The sequence below is a fragment of the Spermophilus citellus genome (assembly GCF_964194105.1).
Source record: "Spermophilus citellus genome assembly, chromosome: 17".
Taxonomy (NCBI): domain Eukaryota; kingdom Metazoa; phylum Chordata; class Mammalia; order Rodentia; family Sciuridae; genus Spermophilus; species Spermophilus citellus.
Window position 1 is genome coordinate 38,188,306 of NC_138199.1, and position 20,009 is coordinate 38,208,314.

Consider the following 20,009-nt stretch of genomic DNA (forward strand, 5'->3'; position numbering starts at 1 on the left):
AACGAAGTGATATCATTACCTCTGCCTAAATCAAAATAATATTTAAGCTAAAGAACCTCAATCTTTTCTCTGCCAATGTAACGGAGGATGGTTTCTTTAAGGTTAAACTTAAATTCTCAGATTTGTTTCAGTGTATAATATACCAGTCAGTCATGGTTTTTCACACTTCCTGGTTGGGTTTTCTACTAAAAATAAATTGATTTGCAGTGACCTTTTTTGGTTACATAATGTAATGTGATTTCATTTCTTGTAGGTCATTAAGAAGGCAAATGACACCTTAAATGGAATTAGTAGTAGTGCTGTTTGCACAGAAGTTATTCAGTCAGCTCAAGGCATGGAATATTTATTAGGTATCTTCGTTTTGTTATTACTTATTTGAAATCATGACAACGCATTATTATCGGTTTTTGCTTATGTTAAGTATTTTGAAGCTGGATCTCTCAAGCCATATACAACTTCACTAAGTGGCATCTGCATTTGAATATAAGACACTTAATTCATAGGCAGTAACTTTGACTCTAGGGCCAAGTTTTAAGTCTTTGTTTTATATATATAATAGCAATATAAATTATACTTAACTAGTTTATCCAAGAGTTTGTATTAATGAGGCATTAAAATGAAATTATTAGCCAGGTGCATTGGTGCATGCCTATAATCCCAGGATCTTGGGAGGCTAAGGCAGGAGGATCACAAGTTCAAGGCTCCAGCTGAGCAACTTAGTAAGAATCTGTCTCAAAATAAAACTGAGGGAGTAGCTCAAGGATAAAGCACCCCCTGGTTCAATCTCCCATATTGAAAATATATATTTCTTATCAGTTCCTTACCATACTCAGTAGGTTCTTCCTCCTTACTCCTTAATGGCATAAACAGATTTCCTTAACTTCCTGGTCATTTTCAACTATTAAACGTTCCAACTCAACTTGAAACCTCAGTCTCTGTCCAGTTCAGTGTTCCTCCCCTCCCCAAGTTCATACCTGATCTGTGGCCAGGGCCACATGTACTAGTCTAATAATCATTTTCAAATCTTCACTTAAATGTCACCTTCTCACTGAGGTTTCTCTGTATTCTTTCTCAAAATGGTATCTCTTCTCCTGCCCCTAGCATTCCTGTCCTTGTGCCCCTGTCTCTGCTTGGTTTTCTCCTTAGCCTTATCCATTTTCCCCCCTGTGGTGCTGGGGATCGAACCTAATCCTGTCACCTTTAATATCTTATATATTTTACTCATCCTTGTTTTACTGTCTTGTCTCCCTTTGCTAAGATGAACCTCAATGAAGGCAGGGATTTGGGTATGTTTTGTTCACTGCTGTGCCCCCCAACATCTCATCTAGTACCTGACACATGGAAGTCACTCAAAGGATTTGCTGGACAAGTAGATAGTGAAGGGCTGGAGTCTCTGCCAGACTCTTGACACCTCGCTCTAGTTCCCCTTTTCCTGCTCAGATAGGCACAATTCTACTGTATTAGCAGATATCCACCAGGAAACGGGGTACCTGTCTTTCTGTCTAGTAGTGGAAGATTCTCTTAAAAGCCCACTCACTTTTTTTTTTTTTTTTTAATATTTATTTTTTAGTTTTCGGCAGGCACAACATCTTTGTTGGTATGTGGTGCTGAGGATCGAACCCGGGCCGCACGCATGCCTGGCGAGCGCGCTACCGCTTGAGCCGCATCCCCAGCCCCGCCCACTCACTTTTTAGAGTAGACATAATTTCTCCCTTTCCCTTGGGGAAAGAAGAGGAAAAGCCATAGTGCTGTACACAAGGCTGTTGCCACCCCACCCCGGATTCTCCAGCATTCACTTAGAGGCTGGGATAATCTATCTAGTGACTGTCACATTGTAGGAATCCAGGTATACCTGGTAACTGTCTTTAGAATGTGGAGGTATTTGGCACCTCTCATCCTTACTTGAAGATTTCAGCCCAATGCAGGGTTAAAAGGAAAAGAACCATTCTGCATCCTATTAAGTGTATAAAAGATACATGAAGGGCTAGGGTTGTGGCTCAGTGGTAAAGCGTTCACCTACCATTGCCTGAGGCACTGGGTTCCATCCTCAGAACCACATAAAAATAAGATATTGTGTCTACCTATAACTAATATATATAAAAGATACGTGAAGCCAGTGAGTTTGTAAATCCTTGAGGATTCAGAAGGGTGAGATATTTCTTTAATTACTCTATGATGATATTAACATTTAGATTCTTTTAAACTTTTATTATTCCTATTTTCAGTCGATTTAATGGGATTTCCTAGATTCAAACAGAAACTCATAAACCTGCAAGGGGAAAAAAAAGCTAATAACTTGCCTAATGCGTGTTGTTCTCCAGACACTATTCTAGGCTTTATTTTAGAACATTAACTTATTTCATCCTTTCAACCATCCTTGGAGGAGATATCATTATTATCCCAACTTTACAGATGAGGAAACTGAGGCAGAAAGCAATTTATGTGACTTGCTCAAGGTTACATGCCTAATAAAGGACAGAATAAGGATGAACCCAAGCAGTGTCACCCTAGAGTGTCTGTTTTTACCAGTAAACTGTCCTGCAGCATTGAGAGGTGAATTGGTCCCTAATAGTAGGCTCCCCTCTGTCTAGATATATTCCTTAATTCCAGCCAGTGTGCCAGCAAACAGCAGTGCTGCCCTATCTTGCTCATGTCTTTTTCTGTACTTGCAACTCTTGACTCTCTCCTCTCTTGCCGGTCAGGTGTTGTTGAAGTGTACAGAGTAACCAAGCGCGTGGAGCTGGGAATAAAAGCCACTGCAGTGTGCAGTGAGAAACTGCAGCAGTTGCTGAAGGACATTGATAAAGTATGGAATAACCTCATGGGCTTCATGTCCCTCGCCACACTCACAGTAAGCCTGGTGAACAATTCAGTAATTGCTTTTCTTTCCAGAAACCTATGTTGCACAGCAGCAAATATATTCCTATGCTGGCACTTACAGGAGGATGAAGGTGCCCACTGGATCCCTCATGTTAAAGGAGGAAAGAATGTGTGTGTGGGCAGTTGAGTGGTGCTGGGTGGACTTTGGGATAGCTTCAGGGCCCACTGTACCTAGATAAAATGAGAGTAAAGGACATCTAGTAATTAGAGAAATGCAAATCAAAACTACTACTCTAAGATTTCATCTCACTCCAGTCAGAATGGCAGTTATCAAGAATACAAGCAACAGGGCCTGGGCTATGGCTAAGTGGTAGAGTGCTTGCCTAGCATGTGTGAGGGCTGGGTCCGATTCCTGGCACCAAATAAAAATTAAAATAAATAAATAAATAAATAAAGGTATTGTGTCCATATACAACTTAAAAAAAAAAAAAGAATACAAGCAACAGTAAGTGTTGGCGAGGATGTGGGGAAAAGATACACTTATACATTGCTGGTGGCACAGCAAAATGGTGTAACCACTCTGGAAAGCAGTATGGAAATTACTTAGAAAACTTGGAATAGAACCATCATTTGACCCAGCTATCTCACTCCTTGGTTTATACCCAAAGGACTTAAAATCAGCATACTACAGTGATGTACTAACACCAATGTTCATTGCAGCTCAATTCACAATAGCTAAACAGTGGAACCAACCTAGATGCCCTTCAATAGATGAATGGGTAAAGAAGCTGTGGTATATATACACAGTGGAATATTACTCAGCATTAAAAATGAATAAAATTATGGCATTTGTAGATAAATGGGTGGAGTTTGAAAATATTGTGCTAAGCAAAGTAAGCCAATCCCCAAAAAACAAAGGCTGAAATGTTCTGATAAGTGGATGCTGATCCATAATGGGGGAGGGGGTATGGGAAGAATGGAGGAACTTTGGATTGGGCAAAGGGGAGGGAGGGGAAGGAAGGGGTATGGAGGTAGGAAAGGTGGTAGAATGAGAAGGACATCATTACCCTAGCCATATGTATGTTTGCACAAATAGTGCGACTCTACATTGTATACAACCAGAGAAATGAAAAATTGTGCTCCATTTGTGTACAATGAAATGAAATGCATTCTGTTGTCATGTATAACTAATTAGGACAAATTTAAAAGGGGGGTAGAGGACATTTCCTCTATCTACATCCTTCTTAAATCACATACATATATGCAAATTTTGCAAAAAAGCATTGGTTTGAATTCCTCCCTTTGCACTTCTAATTATTATGTCCTCATATGTGTCCTTCTAAAAAGCTATATGATAGATAAATGTCATGTTGCTGTCTTATAGTTTACTACCTTTCTTAGATTCTTGAGTTATTTTCATTTTTTCCTGTTATGAGTAGTACTGTTCCAAATAAACAAATGATTAGGGTTTTTTTTTTGTTTGTTTGTTTTTTTGTGATAAAGTTCCTCAAAGTGCATTTAAGAGGCCAGAGTGTGGGGCTGCATGTGTATATGCATGCATCATTTATAGCTGCTGTTGCATTTTTTTAGATGATTTTCCAGATAGCATTTAATTTTGTAAGAGGCTTTGCAAAATAATAATTTGCTGTTTTTATTTCCATCATGTATAAACTGAGAAAATATATTGGTTATTGACCTTGCACATTTCATATTTGTGATAGATTTATGTACATATATATAGGCTAGTAAACTTTTATCAGTTTTTTTCCCTCCTTTATTACTGTCACCTTTTTAATTTCATTGTGCAAAAATATTATGTATTCATACTTACTCAGTTTGTCTCTTAGGATATTCTTTATTTCACAATAGTCAGAAAGTTATCTTCCTTCTACAGCTGGAATAAATATGCTATTTTTTTTCTTTTTTTTATATTTAACTTTGTGATCCGTCTGAAAAGGATTGCAGCTTGCAGCTGTGGTAGAAAGCAATTCTTACTGCTTTGAACTGAGAACCCAGTTGTCCCAACAACATGTATTAAATATTAGCAAATCTTCTCACCATTGTTATTTTGCTTCTGGATTACAATATTAAGTTATTAAAGAGTTTACATAGTTTCCAAAATCTCTATTTTGTTCTTTAGAATGATTTTTCAATTTATAACCTAAAATTATACAACTTGGGTAATTAAAAAAATAGATAACTGTCCTAGATACTGTAATAAGAAATGGAATGCAAACATTTGGAAAGAAGAGATGAAAGTATGTCCATTTGGTAATATGGAATTCTTCTAGAGGTTAAATGTATAAGTTAACAAAAACTCATAGCTGGGCTTTGTGGTACACTCTTGCCATCCCACCTAATTGGGGAGCTGAGGCAGGAGGAGCACAAGTTCAAGGCCAGCCTGGGCAATTTAATAAGACTATCTCAAGAAATAAAAAGGGCTACTGATGTAGCTCAGTGGTTCAACCCCCCAGTACCATAAAAATAAATAAAAAAAAAAAATCATAGTGTTCCTACAAATTAACAAGAGCTGGAAAATATAATGAAAGTGGAAAATCTTTTTTAAGTATTAAATCATTCAGACCCTCGTCACTCCTGAACTTCTGACCTTACAGTTAGAGTGATGATTCCATTTTTAAATTCCATTTCAATCTCTTTTCTATACCATTACTAGACTGTTCTTTCCAAGATGCAGATCTGATCATGCCATTTAAATCCCATTTAAAATCCTGTAGTGAGCTCACCATGGTCTTCAGGATCAAGTTCAAATTTCTTAGCTCAGTGAAGGTCTTCCTGTCCTTGGACTGCACTTGCCTCACGGTTTGGCTGCCTTTCCCCAAAAGGTGTTCCAAGAGCCCTTCCTGTGTGTGTCCTTAGCACATTTCTCTCAATTCTCATAGTATTTACTGTGCTTATTGATAATTGTGTGTTTTATTTTCATTTGCCCCCTAGCTTGTCAATTCCTTAAAAAGAGGACTGTCTTTTATTTCTTTATTGGTATTCTGACACAATGTTTGATGGGATCTTTCTTGTTTTAGTAAATAAATAAAGACAATGAAAAGGAAAAATGAAGCAAAAGGAAAACAAATAGGGAAGATAAGATAAAGCCAAGAATGAAGTTAATTGTACAAAAATATGTGCTTAAAGTGTTTGTATTTATTATTGGTGAGCTGTACAGTAACATTATGTGTTCTAGGATTTTATAAGACATGGCCAGTTCCATGATTCACTGCGTTCATAACTTAATACTCAGAAGCAGCATAATTACTGCTGGCACTAATATCAGAAAGTAATTTCTTTTGTGAATTCTCATTAGGAGAAAACTTCCAGAAATAACAGCAACAAAAGAAAACTAATGTAACCAACATTATCTTCAAAAAATACCCTTTCAATAAATAAAATAATAGGTTTCATTCAATAGTTTCTTACAGCATCCTCATGGAGGTTGTATAGGAAACTTTTTGCTCTTTATACCATTTCTTCATTTTAGGTAAATAAGCTCCTCATGGACCACACTGCCATGGTGAGGTGCTTTGAATTTAATACTGCGACCAGCAAAGAGTTGCCATTTGTTCTGTACCTAGACCAGACCTGCTGGGCATTGTGCTATGATCTTTACATCCATTCACATTTAATCCTGGTAACAACCCTAAAGGTCATTAGCATAAACCCTCTTTTTTTTTTTTTTTTTTTTTTTTTTTTTTTTTTTTTGGTGGTGGTGCTGGGGATTGAATTCAGGACCTTGTGCATGCAAGGCAAGCACTTTGCCAACTGAGCTATATCCCCTGCCCCCTAAATCCTATTTTTACAGGTGAAAAAATTAGGGCTCAGAGAAGATAAAACCTGACTGAAACTGACAAATCTGGGATTTGAATCCACATCGTTTTGAAATTATTTCTTCCTGCTATGTTATTTCTAGCTTGCAAGATGCTGAAATAGACTTGTTTCGGCTGTGAAGATTACATGGGACTGTTCCCTTTGAAAGACCGCTGCAGCGGGGCCAGGGTGGAGCTCAGTGGTAGAGCAAGTGTTTAGCATAAACAGGATTCAATTCCCCAGTGCAAAAAAAAAAAAAAAAAATCTTCACTGCACTGTTTTCTTCCACTGAAAAAGTCCCCTAGGTTGCTTTGTGGACTTTTGCCTAAGATCAAGTGTAGTATCTATTTATTACAGTTTAATATATGATATATCCTCTGTCCAAGAACAAAATGTTAAATGGATTTTTGGAGGAGGGAGATGGAGTAGGACCCTGCTCCATACATCCATCTAATATCATAGTACCTGCAGAAATGGTGCAACCCCTTCAAGGGAACATCAAAAAAATGTTTAAAAAAGAAATGGAAAAAAGTCCCAGGTATAGTGTGCTTCACAGTAGGTCGGGATTCTTGGCTAAGGAAAGCGAGATACACAGTCTTAAATTTCAAATTGGGACTCCTTGGTATTTAAGCTGGATGTTGATGAGGCAAAAAGGTGCTTGCATCCCCCCACCCCCACTTCCCTTAAATACTTCCTCTGCCTGTGAACTGAGACTCCCTGTTGGTAGAAGCATTTTCCCCTCTGAGCACCCAGACCAAGAAGGAACTGATACAAAAGAGAAAAGTTACCTAAGCTTTTATCTCATGGATGTGGGTTGAAGTTCAGTAGGTTTGGAACAAAAAAACTTCAATCCTGGAAAACAAAACCAATCAATTTTGCCATATAAAATCTACAAGAAGAGAAAGGACTCCTTTCCTCAGACCTGTAGTCAACTAGAAATCACTCAGCCTCTTTGAGCTCACTGCTATCGTGATATGATACAGGCTGTTTGTTTGATAATGCCTTTCAGTGTAAACTAAGCAGTGAATTTCAGATTCATTTCCGATTGCTGTGGCATATCAAGAGAACAGTTTAATGATAGCAATTTTTTCTCTTGCCAGTATGTGCAGTGTTTTAGAGAAAACATCTTTACCATGTCTCTGGATGGCAATTCTCAGCTGACAGTAGGTGGCAGTGGTAGACAGAATAATGGCCCCACAAAAATGCCCCCATCCCTGATACCTGTGAAGATGTTACTAGTAATAGTAACTTTGCAGAGGGTGATAAGTTAAGTAGCTTCAGGTGGGGAAATGATCCTGGATTATCTGGTTGGGCCTAGTGTCATCCCAAGCAACTTTATAGGAGGAAGGTAGGAGAGTAAGAGGAAGGAAAAAGTCATGAAACAACAGAAGCAGAGAGAAATTGGCAAGTGTTATCCTACTGGTTTTGGAGATGGGACCTGGAGCCAAAGAATGCACAGGCAGTTTCTAGAAGCTAGAAAAGGCAAAGAAAGAGATTCTTCCCTAAAACTTCCAGAAGGAAGGCAGCTCTTCCAAGCCATCTTAGACTCTGACCTCCAGAACTGTAAGAGGGTAAATTTATATCTTAAGCCTTTAAATTTGCACTAGTTTGTCACAGAAGACTAGGAGAGTATTACACAAAACCTTGTAATGAAACCAATATCCAAAAGTCTAGAATTGCTTTTGAAACGTATGTAGATCATTCTTCATATCTGTCAACTTAGACCAGGTTATGCTGCAGTAACAAACACCCCCTTGCCAATCTTAGCAATATACTACAACCACACTTTTTTTTTCTTGCTCATGCTGTGTGTTCATCTCAAGTTCGAGGGGGCTCTATGCCACGTTCTTCTCACTCAGAGACCCAGGTAGACAGAACCTCCACCATGTGAAATAGAGGAAGGGTCTAGGACCTAACCTGACAAATAGCACATTGCTCTTAAAGGCATCCTTTCAGAGGTGATACATGTGACTTATGGTCTGTTGACCATGGCAAGTTACATGGCCATGCCTAATTTCAAGGAAACAAAGAAGATCAGGGTATCACTTTTCCAGAAAAGGAGACTGAGAATATTGGTAAGGAATACTAATTACCACCAAACTCTTCTTCCTTAATAATGATTTTCTTGGACACCATTTTAGCAGGTCATTACTAGCTAAGGATTCAATACTGTGTATCTCAGTCTAACTCTGGGACTTGTCAGTATAAGCAGGTCATATATAGTATGTTTTTAAAAAAATCCTTGCTAAATACATGAAACATCTTCTAATTAAATAATTATGGTGGCCTGTTGAAAGCATAACTTCAGCTATTGATTGGTGTCAAACTGCTACATACACTACAATAATCCCCTGCTTATAGAGGTGTATTTAGGAAGGTTAATTTTGTCATTTGAAAGATTAATTTGATCACAGGGTAATTTATGCAGAGCCTTTTGATTTTCATTGGAGATTACAGTATGACCTTTTCCTCCACTTTTCTAATGCCTTCAGTAAACACATATTAAAGGGCTTTTATTAATTTGATTTCAAATTCACAGTTTTCCCAGATTCCAATTATTTCTCAAATAGTCCTGATTCAGTAAGATAATGAATGTCTGTAATGTAAATGACAGAGATGGTAATGTATTTTTAACTTCTTTGGAAAGCTTTAGTTTATCAAAGTGAATGATTGTGACAATCTTTTAGACTATTTTTTACTTTTCAGAGCAGTTTTATTTTTTGGTCTGATGTTGTTTGGTTGATTGTTTTTAGTGTGGTGCTGGGAATCGAATCCTTCAAAGTACATTTCTCAATATCTGAGAGTCTCAACACCTATTAAGGAAGTAAGATAGCATAAGTGAAATTATTACCATTTGCAGATGATAGAACTAGAAAACAAACAAGTAACAGTACCATCGCTCGACATTTGACCAAAGTGCCTATGATTACTAAAAAAGGAAAGGGAGAGAAGAAAATTTATCCTCTGACTTGGCTAAGGCCATGTGAGTTTACTGTAGAATCCTCAGAATATAATTGAAACACCACACACACACGCGCATACGCATGTTTTTCCTGCCCTTCCTGGAGTTTAAGAAAAATTTGTGAAACTACTTAATGCTTTGTTATTTCACAATAGAAAGGGATGGAGAAACATGATACGTAGTTCACACATTTTTCTAGGAAGAAGCTGCTTTTTTTTTCTCTCTAGGGAAGAAAACTGAAAGTATATAATACAGCTTTCCTTTGTTGTTCAAAAAGAGCCTGGTAACCCTCTGTGGTTCAACCTAGAGTAACTTCAGAAAATGTAGCTACTACTTTGGTAGGAGTTTGCCATCATCCCGGATCACCTCAGTGTCCATGAGGATAAACCAACACCGTGCCAGGTTTCCAGGTCCTTGACCACTTGGACACAGGGCCCTTGTGTCCACTTGCTGGCTTCACCTGCGTGCATGATCCCTGGAGACTGTGTTCCCGTGTCAGACTGCAGTGCGTCTGCAGTCCTCAGTTCAGACAGCTGACTTTCTGAGCCCAGCCACGCTGGCAAGCCTCCACTCTCCCCACACTCCACCTGCACTGCCCTTGTTCTTGGTTCTTAGGACAGGACACTGGCTGGACCATTTACTTTGTTCCTTTCAACTCCTGTCTGTCTTCACTTCCTTTCCCACCTGCTAATCCCTGTGTGCCCGACTCCTCCCTTCAGTCAGGCTCATCAGACAGCCAGCCCAGATATGTGCAGCCATTTTCCTTCTCACAGCCATCTTGACCCACTGCTGGTACAGGGACTCCCACCACCGCAGTTTGCTGCCCTTGATCAGTTCTCAAGGCCACTGCCATTTATATGCTACTGATAATCTCACCACCTCCTATAGAGAGAGGACAGGCCCTCTGAGTTTCCTCCCATTGCAGTGGTGTGTTGGAAGCAACTCTTCCCAGCTTATAAGAACGGATTGTTATATTTTCAGGAATTTTGTAAATCAGTTGTTAAGCACCACCATTATTAAAAATTATATAAATTTGCAGTTAAAAAGTAAGAACAGAGGTTAAAAAAATACTAAAAAAAAGACAAATACTCAAGACTCTCTAGTTCTTTTATTATATTTTACTATTATCTAGCTTTGTGGGTTATTTATGTTTGTCATAGGACAACCATCTGTCTCTGTTTGCTCAGGACTAAGGAATTTCTTCAGTGCTAAAACCAGAACAGTCTTCCACAAACCAAGACAGGTAGTCACCATAGAATATTGTATAACATGATACAGATACTAGATAATGATATGATTGTACATCTCTTCCCAATTTCTTGTGCATTGACATCACTATTAAAAGCTTGAAATCAGCAATGGTGGGAGTATTTGTATCATGGAAACCTGCAAATGCTTTATATCAGGGTTGCTTTATTTTATTTTATTTATTTTTGCTGATTATTTAGATTTTAAAAGGTGTCAGAGAAGCCCAGTATGGTGGCGCATGTCTGTAATCCCAGAGGTTTACATGCCTGTAATCCTCAGCAGGAGGATCGCAAGTTCAAGGCTAGCCTCAGCAATTTAGCAAGGCCCTAAGCAATTTCATAAGACCCTGTCTCAACAAATAAAGAGGGCTGGGGTTATGGCTTAGGGGTTAAGCACCTCTGGGTTCAATCCCTGTACCAAAAATCAAAAAAATATTAACGTGCATTAAATTTAAGCATGCTGTGTGTATAGGGATTGTATTGTGAATACCACAAAGTTGAGAAAATATTCCTCAATGTTCAGCAAAGAAGTTACTCAGTCTTTGACAGACGAGTGAATTTCTGAGATAATGTCTTTGTTGTTTCACTTTAGTCTTAGTCTTTAACATGAAAATATCAACCAGTATTTATTTCAAAACTACACATTTGTGAAAGTAACCAAAGAGTGACTATGAATCCAAGAGTTGGCAAAATCAAAGAAAACATTCCATGAGAATCAATTGACTAATGGAATTTACAATAAAGATGCTTATATATTTTGTTATTTGTAAACTATTTGCTGCACATCCTTTATAGCAGTTAAGTTTATAGTAAATTGTGAGTGTTTGTATGCATACTATTTTCTTGTTGGAAGATCAGTTCTTGATGGCAGGGAATGGGACGATTTTGCTTCTAAGGAAGCCAAGGATGCTGCTGAACAAACGATTATCCAGCCTAAAATGTCAGAAATAAATTGCTTTAGATATTTTAAAAACTTCTTCAGGGCTTAGGGTGTGGCTCAGTGGTAGAGTACTTGCCTAGCATGTGTGAGGGTTAGATTGTCACTACCTCAGGCTGAGGATGTGGCTCAAGCGGTAGCACGCTCGCCTGGCATGCGTGCGGCCCGGGTTCGATCCTCAGCACCACATACAAACAAAGATGTTGTGTCCGCCGAAAACTAGAAAATAAATATTAAAAAAAATTCTCTCTCTCTCTCTTCTCTCTCTCTCACTCTCTCTTTAAAAAAAAAAAAAGATTGTCACTACCTCATATAAATAAATGAATAAAATAAAAGTCTATAAACATCTAAAAAAAATATTTAAAAGAATCAAACTTCTTCACATTGAGTCCAACACTTCTAACTGGGTGTGGTGATGCATGCCTGTAATCCCAGAGGCTCAGGAGGCTAAGGCAGGAGGAACTCAAATTCAAGGCCAGCCTCAATAACTTAGACCTAGTCTGAAAAAATAAAAATGGCTAGGGATGTAGCTCAGGGGTTAAGAGCCCCTGGGTTCAATCCTGAGTACCAAAAAAGGAAAGAAATTGACAACTTTCTAAAATACAGACCTTGCCCTTTTAATCACTATATTCCATATTTCATAGATTTATTTTGGAGGAGTGCATTAGATAACTCCTATAAAGAGTGAGCATAATAGCTGGGCATGGGGCGCATGCCTGTAATCCCAGCGGCTTTGGAGGCTGAGACCCTGTTTCTAAATAAAATACAAAATAGGGCTGGGGGTGGGGCTCAGTGGTCAAGTGCCTCTGAGTTCAATCACTGGTACAAAAAAAAAAAAAAAAAAAAGCAAGGCTTGACTTTCAGATCTTGGAGTACTGACCTCCAACTGCTGACTTTTCAAATCTCATTCTCAGGACTAGGCCCAGCCAGCCAGCCACCTGCACACAGAGCACCTGACCTTAACTGTCCCACAGCAACTCCAGCTTCAGCTCAGCTGTACCAAACTGAACTCTTCTCCCACCCTCTACCTTCAAGCCTGATCCTCCTCTCACATCCAACAGATCGCTCAGTCCTTGATTCCACTGCATTCAAAGCTTTTCCATGTGTCCATTCTCTTCTCTTCCCCACTGTTGCTGCCATAGCTCTAACCTTTAGTATGTCCCCTGGATTGCTACAGCAGCCTTCTAACAGGCTATACCTTGAGGGTGGCCACCCCCAACTCATTGCCTACCATGCAGCCAGAAGGATCCTGCTGTGATCTGGTTACAATGCTCCTTACATCCCTTTGAAGGCCCTTCATGTTCTAGCCTCACCTCCTCCCACCTTTCATAAGCATGACTCTCACCCTCTAGCTTCTTGCCCATATCCATGCTTAGAGGTCTTTGCCTTGTGCCACTTAATACATTTAATACCCTTTGCTCCCCTACCTCACCCAACACATCCCATCTGTACTCGGCCAAGATGATTCCAAGTTCTAGGAAGCATTGCCTGACCTCAGGCTCCTTCTCCTGAGGTTGAGCGAGGTGCCCTTCCCCTTGTCCTGGTACTCAGTGCTTGCCTCTGAGTAAGCACTGGCTACAATTATGACCCTGAATTGCCTGATACCCACCTGACCCCTCTGTAGACCATGAGTCCTCAAAGTACAGGGATCATTTTTTTACTCATGGTGGCATCCCTACTACCTAGACTATAGCAGGTATTTGGCAAGTGCTTGGGGGAAAAAAAAAACTAGGATGGTATTAGAGACTTGGCTTAATTTGCTGCCAGACCTCCGGAGGATGAATGATCAGGGAGTGAAGCAAACAGCATTTGAAATTCCTGGACTCTTACCCATTTGTCTTGTTACTTACAGCCAGATGAAAATTCCCTGGATTTTTCTTCTTGTATGCTGCGACCTGGGATTAAAAATGCTCAGGAACTTGCTTGTGGGGTGTGCCTCTTAAATGTGGATTCTAGGAGCCGGGTAAGTCGTATGCCTTCCAAAGAGGACAGAGTGCTTCCCTAACTTGACCTGGGTGACAACATCATGTAGCATGCTTCAGTGCAAGTTTGTGACTACAGGTGGGGATTTGAAAAAATCACAAAAGCCGAGGTAGTAGGGAATACCTTTCTTTCCAAGGGCAGTCGGGGGTGCTGTTGAAGGAGCAGATGTGGTCCTTCCCTTTCTAATAAGCATGCTGTCTGCATTTCACCCTGGGGTAGAAAAGAGGAAAGGTTTCCTATGAGGATTTATGTGGAGGCAAGAAGCCCTGTTTTGGGTTTTTTTTGTTTTTTGTTTTTGTTTTTGTTTTGACCTTATGGTTTCAACATTATTTCAGAAAGAAGAGAAGCCTACAGAAGAACATCCTAAAAAAGTATGAACCAGTTACACATTATCTTAGCGTGTCCATCTTAATTTTGAGTGTGGAAGGCAAACAGACGATTCTGTTGCCATCCCGGACTGTTCCAATCATGATCCTTTACTGAGTCATCTCTGTTCCCATAATGTTTGACTGAATCAACTAACATATCTGTGTGGACCACTGCTGTCTTGTTTGCATGCTTGTGTCTCATAATTGGCTTCTGGTGTTATAGTTATTTTTCTCTGCAGTGAACAGGGTAACAGAATGAGCAACTTCTGGAAGACTGGAAGTTGTAGTGACACACAGAATGAGATCAGAGAGCTTCAGGAATTAGCTGTTAACAGACAAAAACAAATCCGTTGGGTTTTAGAGTTTTATTTACTTACTTTTAGCATTTTAGGAAACTAATCATAGAAGTGGTCCAGGTTGGTACTACTTTTCCCTAGTTGACTGTAACCTACCTTTAGAAATTACTAATCTGGAAATAAGTCTTGTGTTCATTATTTTTTATAAACCCTATACCTGTTGGGACTTTTTAACTACAATAGTCTCCCCTTGTCCTAAAGGAATATGTTCCAAGACACCCAGGGGATACCTGAAACCTCAGATAGTACTGAGCCCAACATATGCCATGTTTTTTTCTATATGCACATACCTATGATAAAGTTTAACGTAAGAGAATAGTTACAATAACAAAATAATTATAGCAATACACTATAATAAAAGGTGAATGTGGTTTCGCTCTCTCAAAAGAGTGAGGATATGTGTTCATATTGTGAAACCACAGTTCACTGTGGATAATGGAAACTGCAGAATGCAGAATTGCAAATAAGAGGGACTATTCCTGTTGGCATTAGACCTAAGAGTTGTTGATTCTTTTCTAACTCTCCTATAATTTTTCTGCCATAAATGGACTATAATCAGCCACAGAATTTTAAGGGGTTACAATTAGAGGGCATCCTTCAGCACAGTAAGGGATGGCAATTATCTGTGGCTGTTGGTAATTTTAGTTCCGGGTCATGATCTCTCCCCAATCCCCACAGCCTCTGTCTGCCTTTTCTAGGAAAGACTTGGCCTTCTTTTGCTGAAACTAGGTTGAATAGTAACAATCTTTCTACCTTTAATTAGCAGTAAACAACCTTGTTACTTGAATTCCCATAGCTACTTACTCAGCTTTTGTGTGTGTGCCATTCAGGCCTCAGCCTCTGTGACACCTGGTGAGGTGTATGTGTTGGTTGCTGATAAGCACTTGGAAGCAGAAAACACCTGACTTGCCCCATATCTCTATTTCCGGCAGGCGTTCAACTCAGAAACAGACAGTTTCAAGCTGGCCTATGGAGGGCACCAGTATCACGCCAGCTGTGCAAACTTCTGGATCAACTGTGTTGAACCAAAACCTCCTGGTCTCATCCTGCCTGACTTGCTCTGAAAAGGTCCTTTAGGAAGCACTGTTTTGTTTTTGTGTTTTTTCTGTCACACCTCTGAGGGTGACAGGGTCAATAAACAGAATATGAGTACTGCAAGGTTCACCTTCATGGATCTATGAATTCCCCAAGAGGTAAAGAAAATGCAGTGGAAGTTCCCCGACATTCCTATAGACAACCTTTGATCTCTGATTCCTACTGCCAGTCTCTTGGACTTGAGATAAAATTGCCTACCTAAACCACAAGTGACAACAGAAGTTCACACACTTATTTCTAGTTCTCTTAAAGATGTTTGAAAATATGGACCACAGTTTTCTTTAAAGAATGTTTTGCTGCTGCAGTACTGAAACTGTGAAGAATTCGACATTTGAAGAAAAATAACTTATTATTGTGGTACTGGTATTGGCAGGACTGTTCAAGCCAGTGCTTATTTTATGTCTAGAACACGTGGTCCTGTGAAGTAGAACGCATTTCTCTGCATTTAGTTTGTAAATATCTGTAATGAATAAACTGGAAATTGTGATTAAACTGATACTCTATGTTCTTAAAGAAAAAAACTTTGCTCATCTCCATTGGACAGTAGCGGGCAGTGAAGGCAGATGTACCATCTTTGTTGTCACAACTGAACCTCTGACCCTTGTCACCTTTCAAGAAAACTCTTTTCCAAAACATGCCTGAGTCCTTTGCAGTGGAGAGGAGCATCCACTTCTGACAGAGGCCCCAAACCTGCACATCAGGATGAATATGCTTCCCCTTTGAAGCCTTCATTTTTGCCCCACAAAAAGGCTAGTTATTTTTCCAGACAAGATCTGGAAAGGCTGTGAAACAAAATCTCTCTGCAGTGGCATCTCTCCACATTTCCAAAGATGATTGCATAGGGGCCAGCACTGCATATCTGTGAGAGATCTGAAAATTAACTCAGGGTGAGAGAGGAACTCCCAGCCTAGTGAGCAGGATAGTAAGATACGTGTCTGTTTATGGTAGAGATACATGCCGTAGAAGCATGGAAGGAAATTGTTCATCAACCTCACTAAATTTTAGAAGGAAAAGGCTCATGTTCTCTGGTGTAAGATTTTCTTTGCCGCTTATACCGAATGCATAAAATCAGAGGACCCAGAGCCAAATGTTAAAGACTGTTATTTCTTGGAAGAATGGACCAATCTAGGACACATATTTCTCTGTTGCTTTTGTGCTCCATGAAGATATTTTGGATCTAGTATGTTTCACTTTGTATGACTTAGGCTTTCTGACCTAGGCTTGTTTTTTATTTGTAAACTTTGAGAAGGTTGCATTTTTTTGTCTGGATATCTGCTGTTTTTACATAATTGTTTTCTCTCTTTGGGACAAAACTTGGAGGAATTGTGCTGTTTCATCTTACACCTTTTACATATTCTTTAAGAAAGTCGTAGAACATTTTAAACAGCTGTTGATGTGGCTTCTGCTTTACCCTACTGTATACAGGGTGCACAGAGAAGTGTTGATAAGTCTGTTTTTCTCATTTGCTCTGAATGATGCCATCTCCAGCTATTTATAACTGAGATGGCTTTCTGATTTGTCACCTAGAGCCTTCTGCCTTTGCAAGGTGAGTGTGGTGTCTGTAACGGGACAGGTGGGCTGGTGTTTAGCAGACCTTTCCTGAGGTCTCTGCCCCACTTCATCCTGGACTGCAACAGTTTTCATTATGGCACTAAAATAACACGCAGGCTTAACTGTCTTGCAGATTCCATAATAGAATCTACCTTAGCAAGAATGTTTCCCAGTTTGATGGAATTTATATTGCTGAAATACTTTGGGGAGAAGGCTGTATGGACACAGTGGCCTATGTCAATGATATTTTTTAAAGTACCTGTTCACTAGATTGGTTTCCCTTCCTAGATTGACTCTAGAATGCATCAGATTAAATTCCTGCATGTAATCACAGCTGTGTTTATCAAGTGTGATAGGTTCAGTGACTCTTTGGGAGGTGCCAGAAGAAAATTCAGTAGATGTCAACAAAAACCTTTTGTGATGAAAAGTGTTCACTACTTTTTAATATCTGCTTAATACTTGAAATGTTTAGTTACCTACCACCAATAAGGATTCGCTAAGTGTGGAATACCATCAGGCTGACTTTTCTTTGTACATGTTTGTTAAAATGACTCATCATTGCGTTCAGCCTCACCTCGGCTCCTGTTAGCCAAGAGCCCAGTGTCCTTGGAAACAGTAACCAAGGTTACTTATTTCCATACTGTGTATTGTGTCGGGCAGCTTCACCCCACTGCTTGAATGGTGATTAATAAGCACTTTTCTTTTTGGCATTGCATTTTAGCTTTAAAATTTCTATGGCTTATTATGTAATTTAATTTTTGTCTGGACACGCTTGAGATAGAAAAGTACAAGGTATACTAGGACAGTTTCCATGTTTTTCCTATGGTTACTAGTTAACATTGTATATGGGTTGCATATTCTAAATTATTTGAATATTTTGTGTATATACACATATTGTGGGCACTTTGGGCGTTTTGTTTTTTGGTCTGATTTGTTAAAGATATGTTCTACTTTCCTATTTAATTAGTATGTTCCTAAAGCTATAAAAAGATTATGAGGAGCTATATGACCTATACATTTGAAATGCTTGCTCTATACTGGGACCACTATGAAAATTCCCCTTTTATACCTTCTAGGTCAAACACATTACTTTGTGTGAACAGCTAATAAACTGATATTTTCAAAGATATTTGCCATTTAGAAGGGAGCATTATAGTCTGTTGTAGACCATTCTGGCAAATGTTAGAATGCAGGGCAAGTTTAGCCTATTTTGTTTAGGTTGGGGAGTATTTCTTTGGAGAAGTATAGGCCAAATAAAAATATTGAAAAGCCCTTAGGTCAAGCTGAAAAAAAAAAATCTTAAATAGCCCTTGGGTGAAAAATGCTTTACAAATACCTTTCTAACAAAATATATCAAAATTTTTTCTTAATTCCATTCTTCATGTTGATGTGTAAGAAAGTGTGTTTTTTTTGAAAAAGCATTTACGGGGGTGCATTTCATTATTTTGTAGTGGTGGCCATATTAACCAGTGCTGTACATCCACAGTGAAATGAGTTGGTGAGATGTGGAATTTGGTCCTGTATTTTAAAAGATGGTATGGCTTTTTCCCCTTTGCTTACATTTTAATAAACAATTGCCCTAACTGCCATGTTTAGACATTATAAAGATTGATCTCTAAAATATTGTCAAGGTTTATTCTGAATTAAGCATGTGTTAAGCTTCTCTAACAGAAAAGCCAACTGTAGAAAAATCTCAAGCTACTAGTCTTTTGGTCTTTTCAACAGGTGTGGAGGCACACACCTGTAACCCTAGCTTCTCAGGAGGCGGAGGCAGGACTCCAAGTTCAGGACCAGCCTGTGAAACTCAGTGAGACCGTCTCAAAATAAAAAAGGCTGGAGAGGCAGCTCAAAGGGAGAGCACCCCTGGGTTTAATCCCCAATAACGTGCACATGCAAAGTAAGCAGAATGAATTAAGGCCAAAGCACTTAGGTTATCAGGCTTCACGATCGCAAAGAAAGCTCTTAGTCACAGCTCAGTAGTGGAGTTTGCTGGGATTTCTACAGGAAATTTTCTTTAATAATACCTGTGACCAGCTGTTTTCCTCATAGTACAATGATTATTTTTGAGCTGTTACTCAAAGACTATCAGTTCTCAAATTGGGCTTCCTAATAGAATCAATCTCTAGATTTTATCTTTGATCATGTGCTAATGTTAATTTGTGTTCCTTTGAATTTCCATATAAACTTTGATTTTCCTGTTTAGGCAAGAATGATGTACTTTTATAAGAGTGGGCAAATGGTATAAAACAAGGTAGGATTTTTAGATGGAAAAAAATTGCCACAAAGCAGGTAAAATCAGGAAATTTTATCTTTGACTTTTTTGTTTGTCTAAACATGTGCCTACCTGCTGGCCTGTCAGTGGCTTCCTGCCAAAACAGACCAAGTAAAATGAGGCAGTGATGGGACTTTCCTGCTGTGTGGTACAGATTTCTGGATGACTCTCTCATTCAAAACAAGGGGCAACCTGGTCATTAAACTTCTATCCCAACTCTCATGGATTGTGTTGTCGAATTTATTGGGAGCAGGAAACTGGGTGACATATCTAAAGTTAAAGGAAGCCATTATTTGCTTATCATTTATACTTAAGGTTTGGTTTAGAACATTTTTGTGTTAACAAAAGGTATGTATCTGCTTGACTATTAAGAACTGATTTTTTTTAGCCGGGCACGGTGATGCACACCTGTAACACCAGTGGCTCCGGAAGCTAAGACAGGATCATGAGTTCAAAGCCAGCCTCAGCAAAAGTGAGGACTAAAGAACTCAGTGAGACCCTGTCTTTAAATAAAATACAATAGGGCTGGGGATGTGGCTCAGTGATAGAGTGCTTACCTAGCATGTGTGAGGCACTGGGTTCAATTATCAGCACCACAAAAT

General features: G+C 39.1%; 1 protein-coding gene across 13 annotated transcripts in view; it reads left to right on the forward strand.

The window, feature by feature from the left end:
- SYNRG (synergin gamma) overlaps positions 1–19,629 on the forward strand; it is a 71,107-nt gene extending 51,478 nt beyond the window's left edge. For 9 of the 13 annotated variants that reach the window (XM_081271629.1, XM_081271639.1, XM_081271640.1 and 6 more), the window contains 5 exons: positions 254–350; positions 2,703–2,851; positions 13,635–13,745; positions 14,101–14,136; positions 15,422–19,629. In XM_081271629.1, coding sequence (XP_081127755.1) covers positions 254–350; positions 2,703–2,851; positions 13,635–13,745; positions 14,101–14,136; positions 15,422–15,553 — 525 coding nt within the window. In that variant the 3' untranslated portion in view covers positions 15,554–19,629. The remainder of the gene's footprint in view (positions 1–253; positions 351–2,702; positions 2,852–13,634; positions 13,746–14,100; positions 14,137–15,421) is intronic. The other 4 variants (XM_081271633.1, XM_081271635.1, XM_081271641.1 and 1 more) reach the window with 1 other exon arrangement.
- The last annotated feature ends 380 nt before the right edge of the window (positions 19,630–20,009 follow it).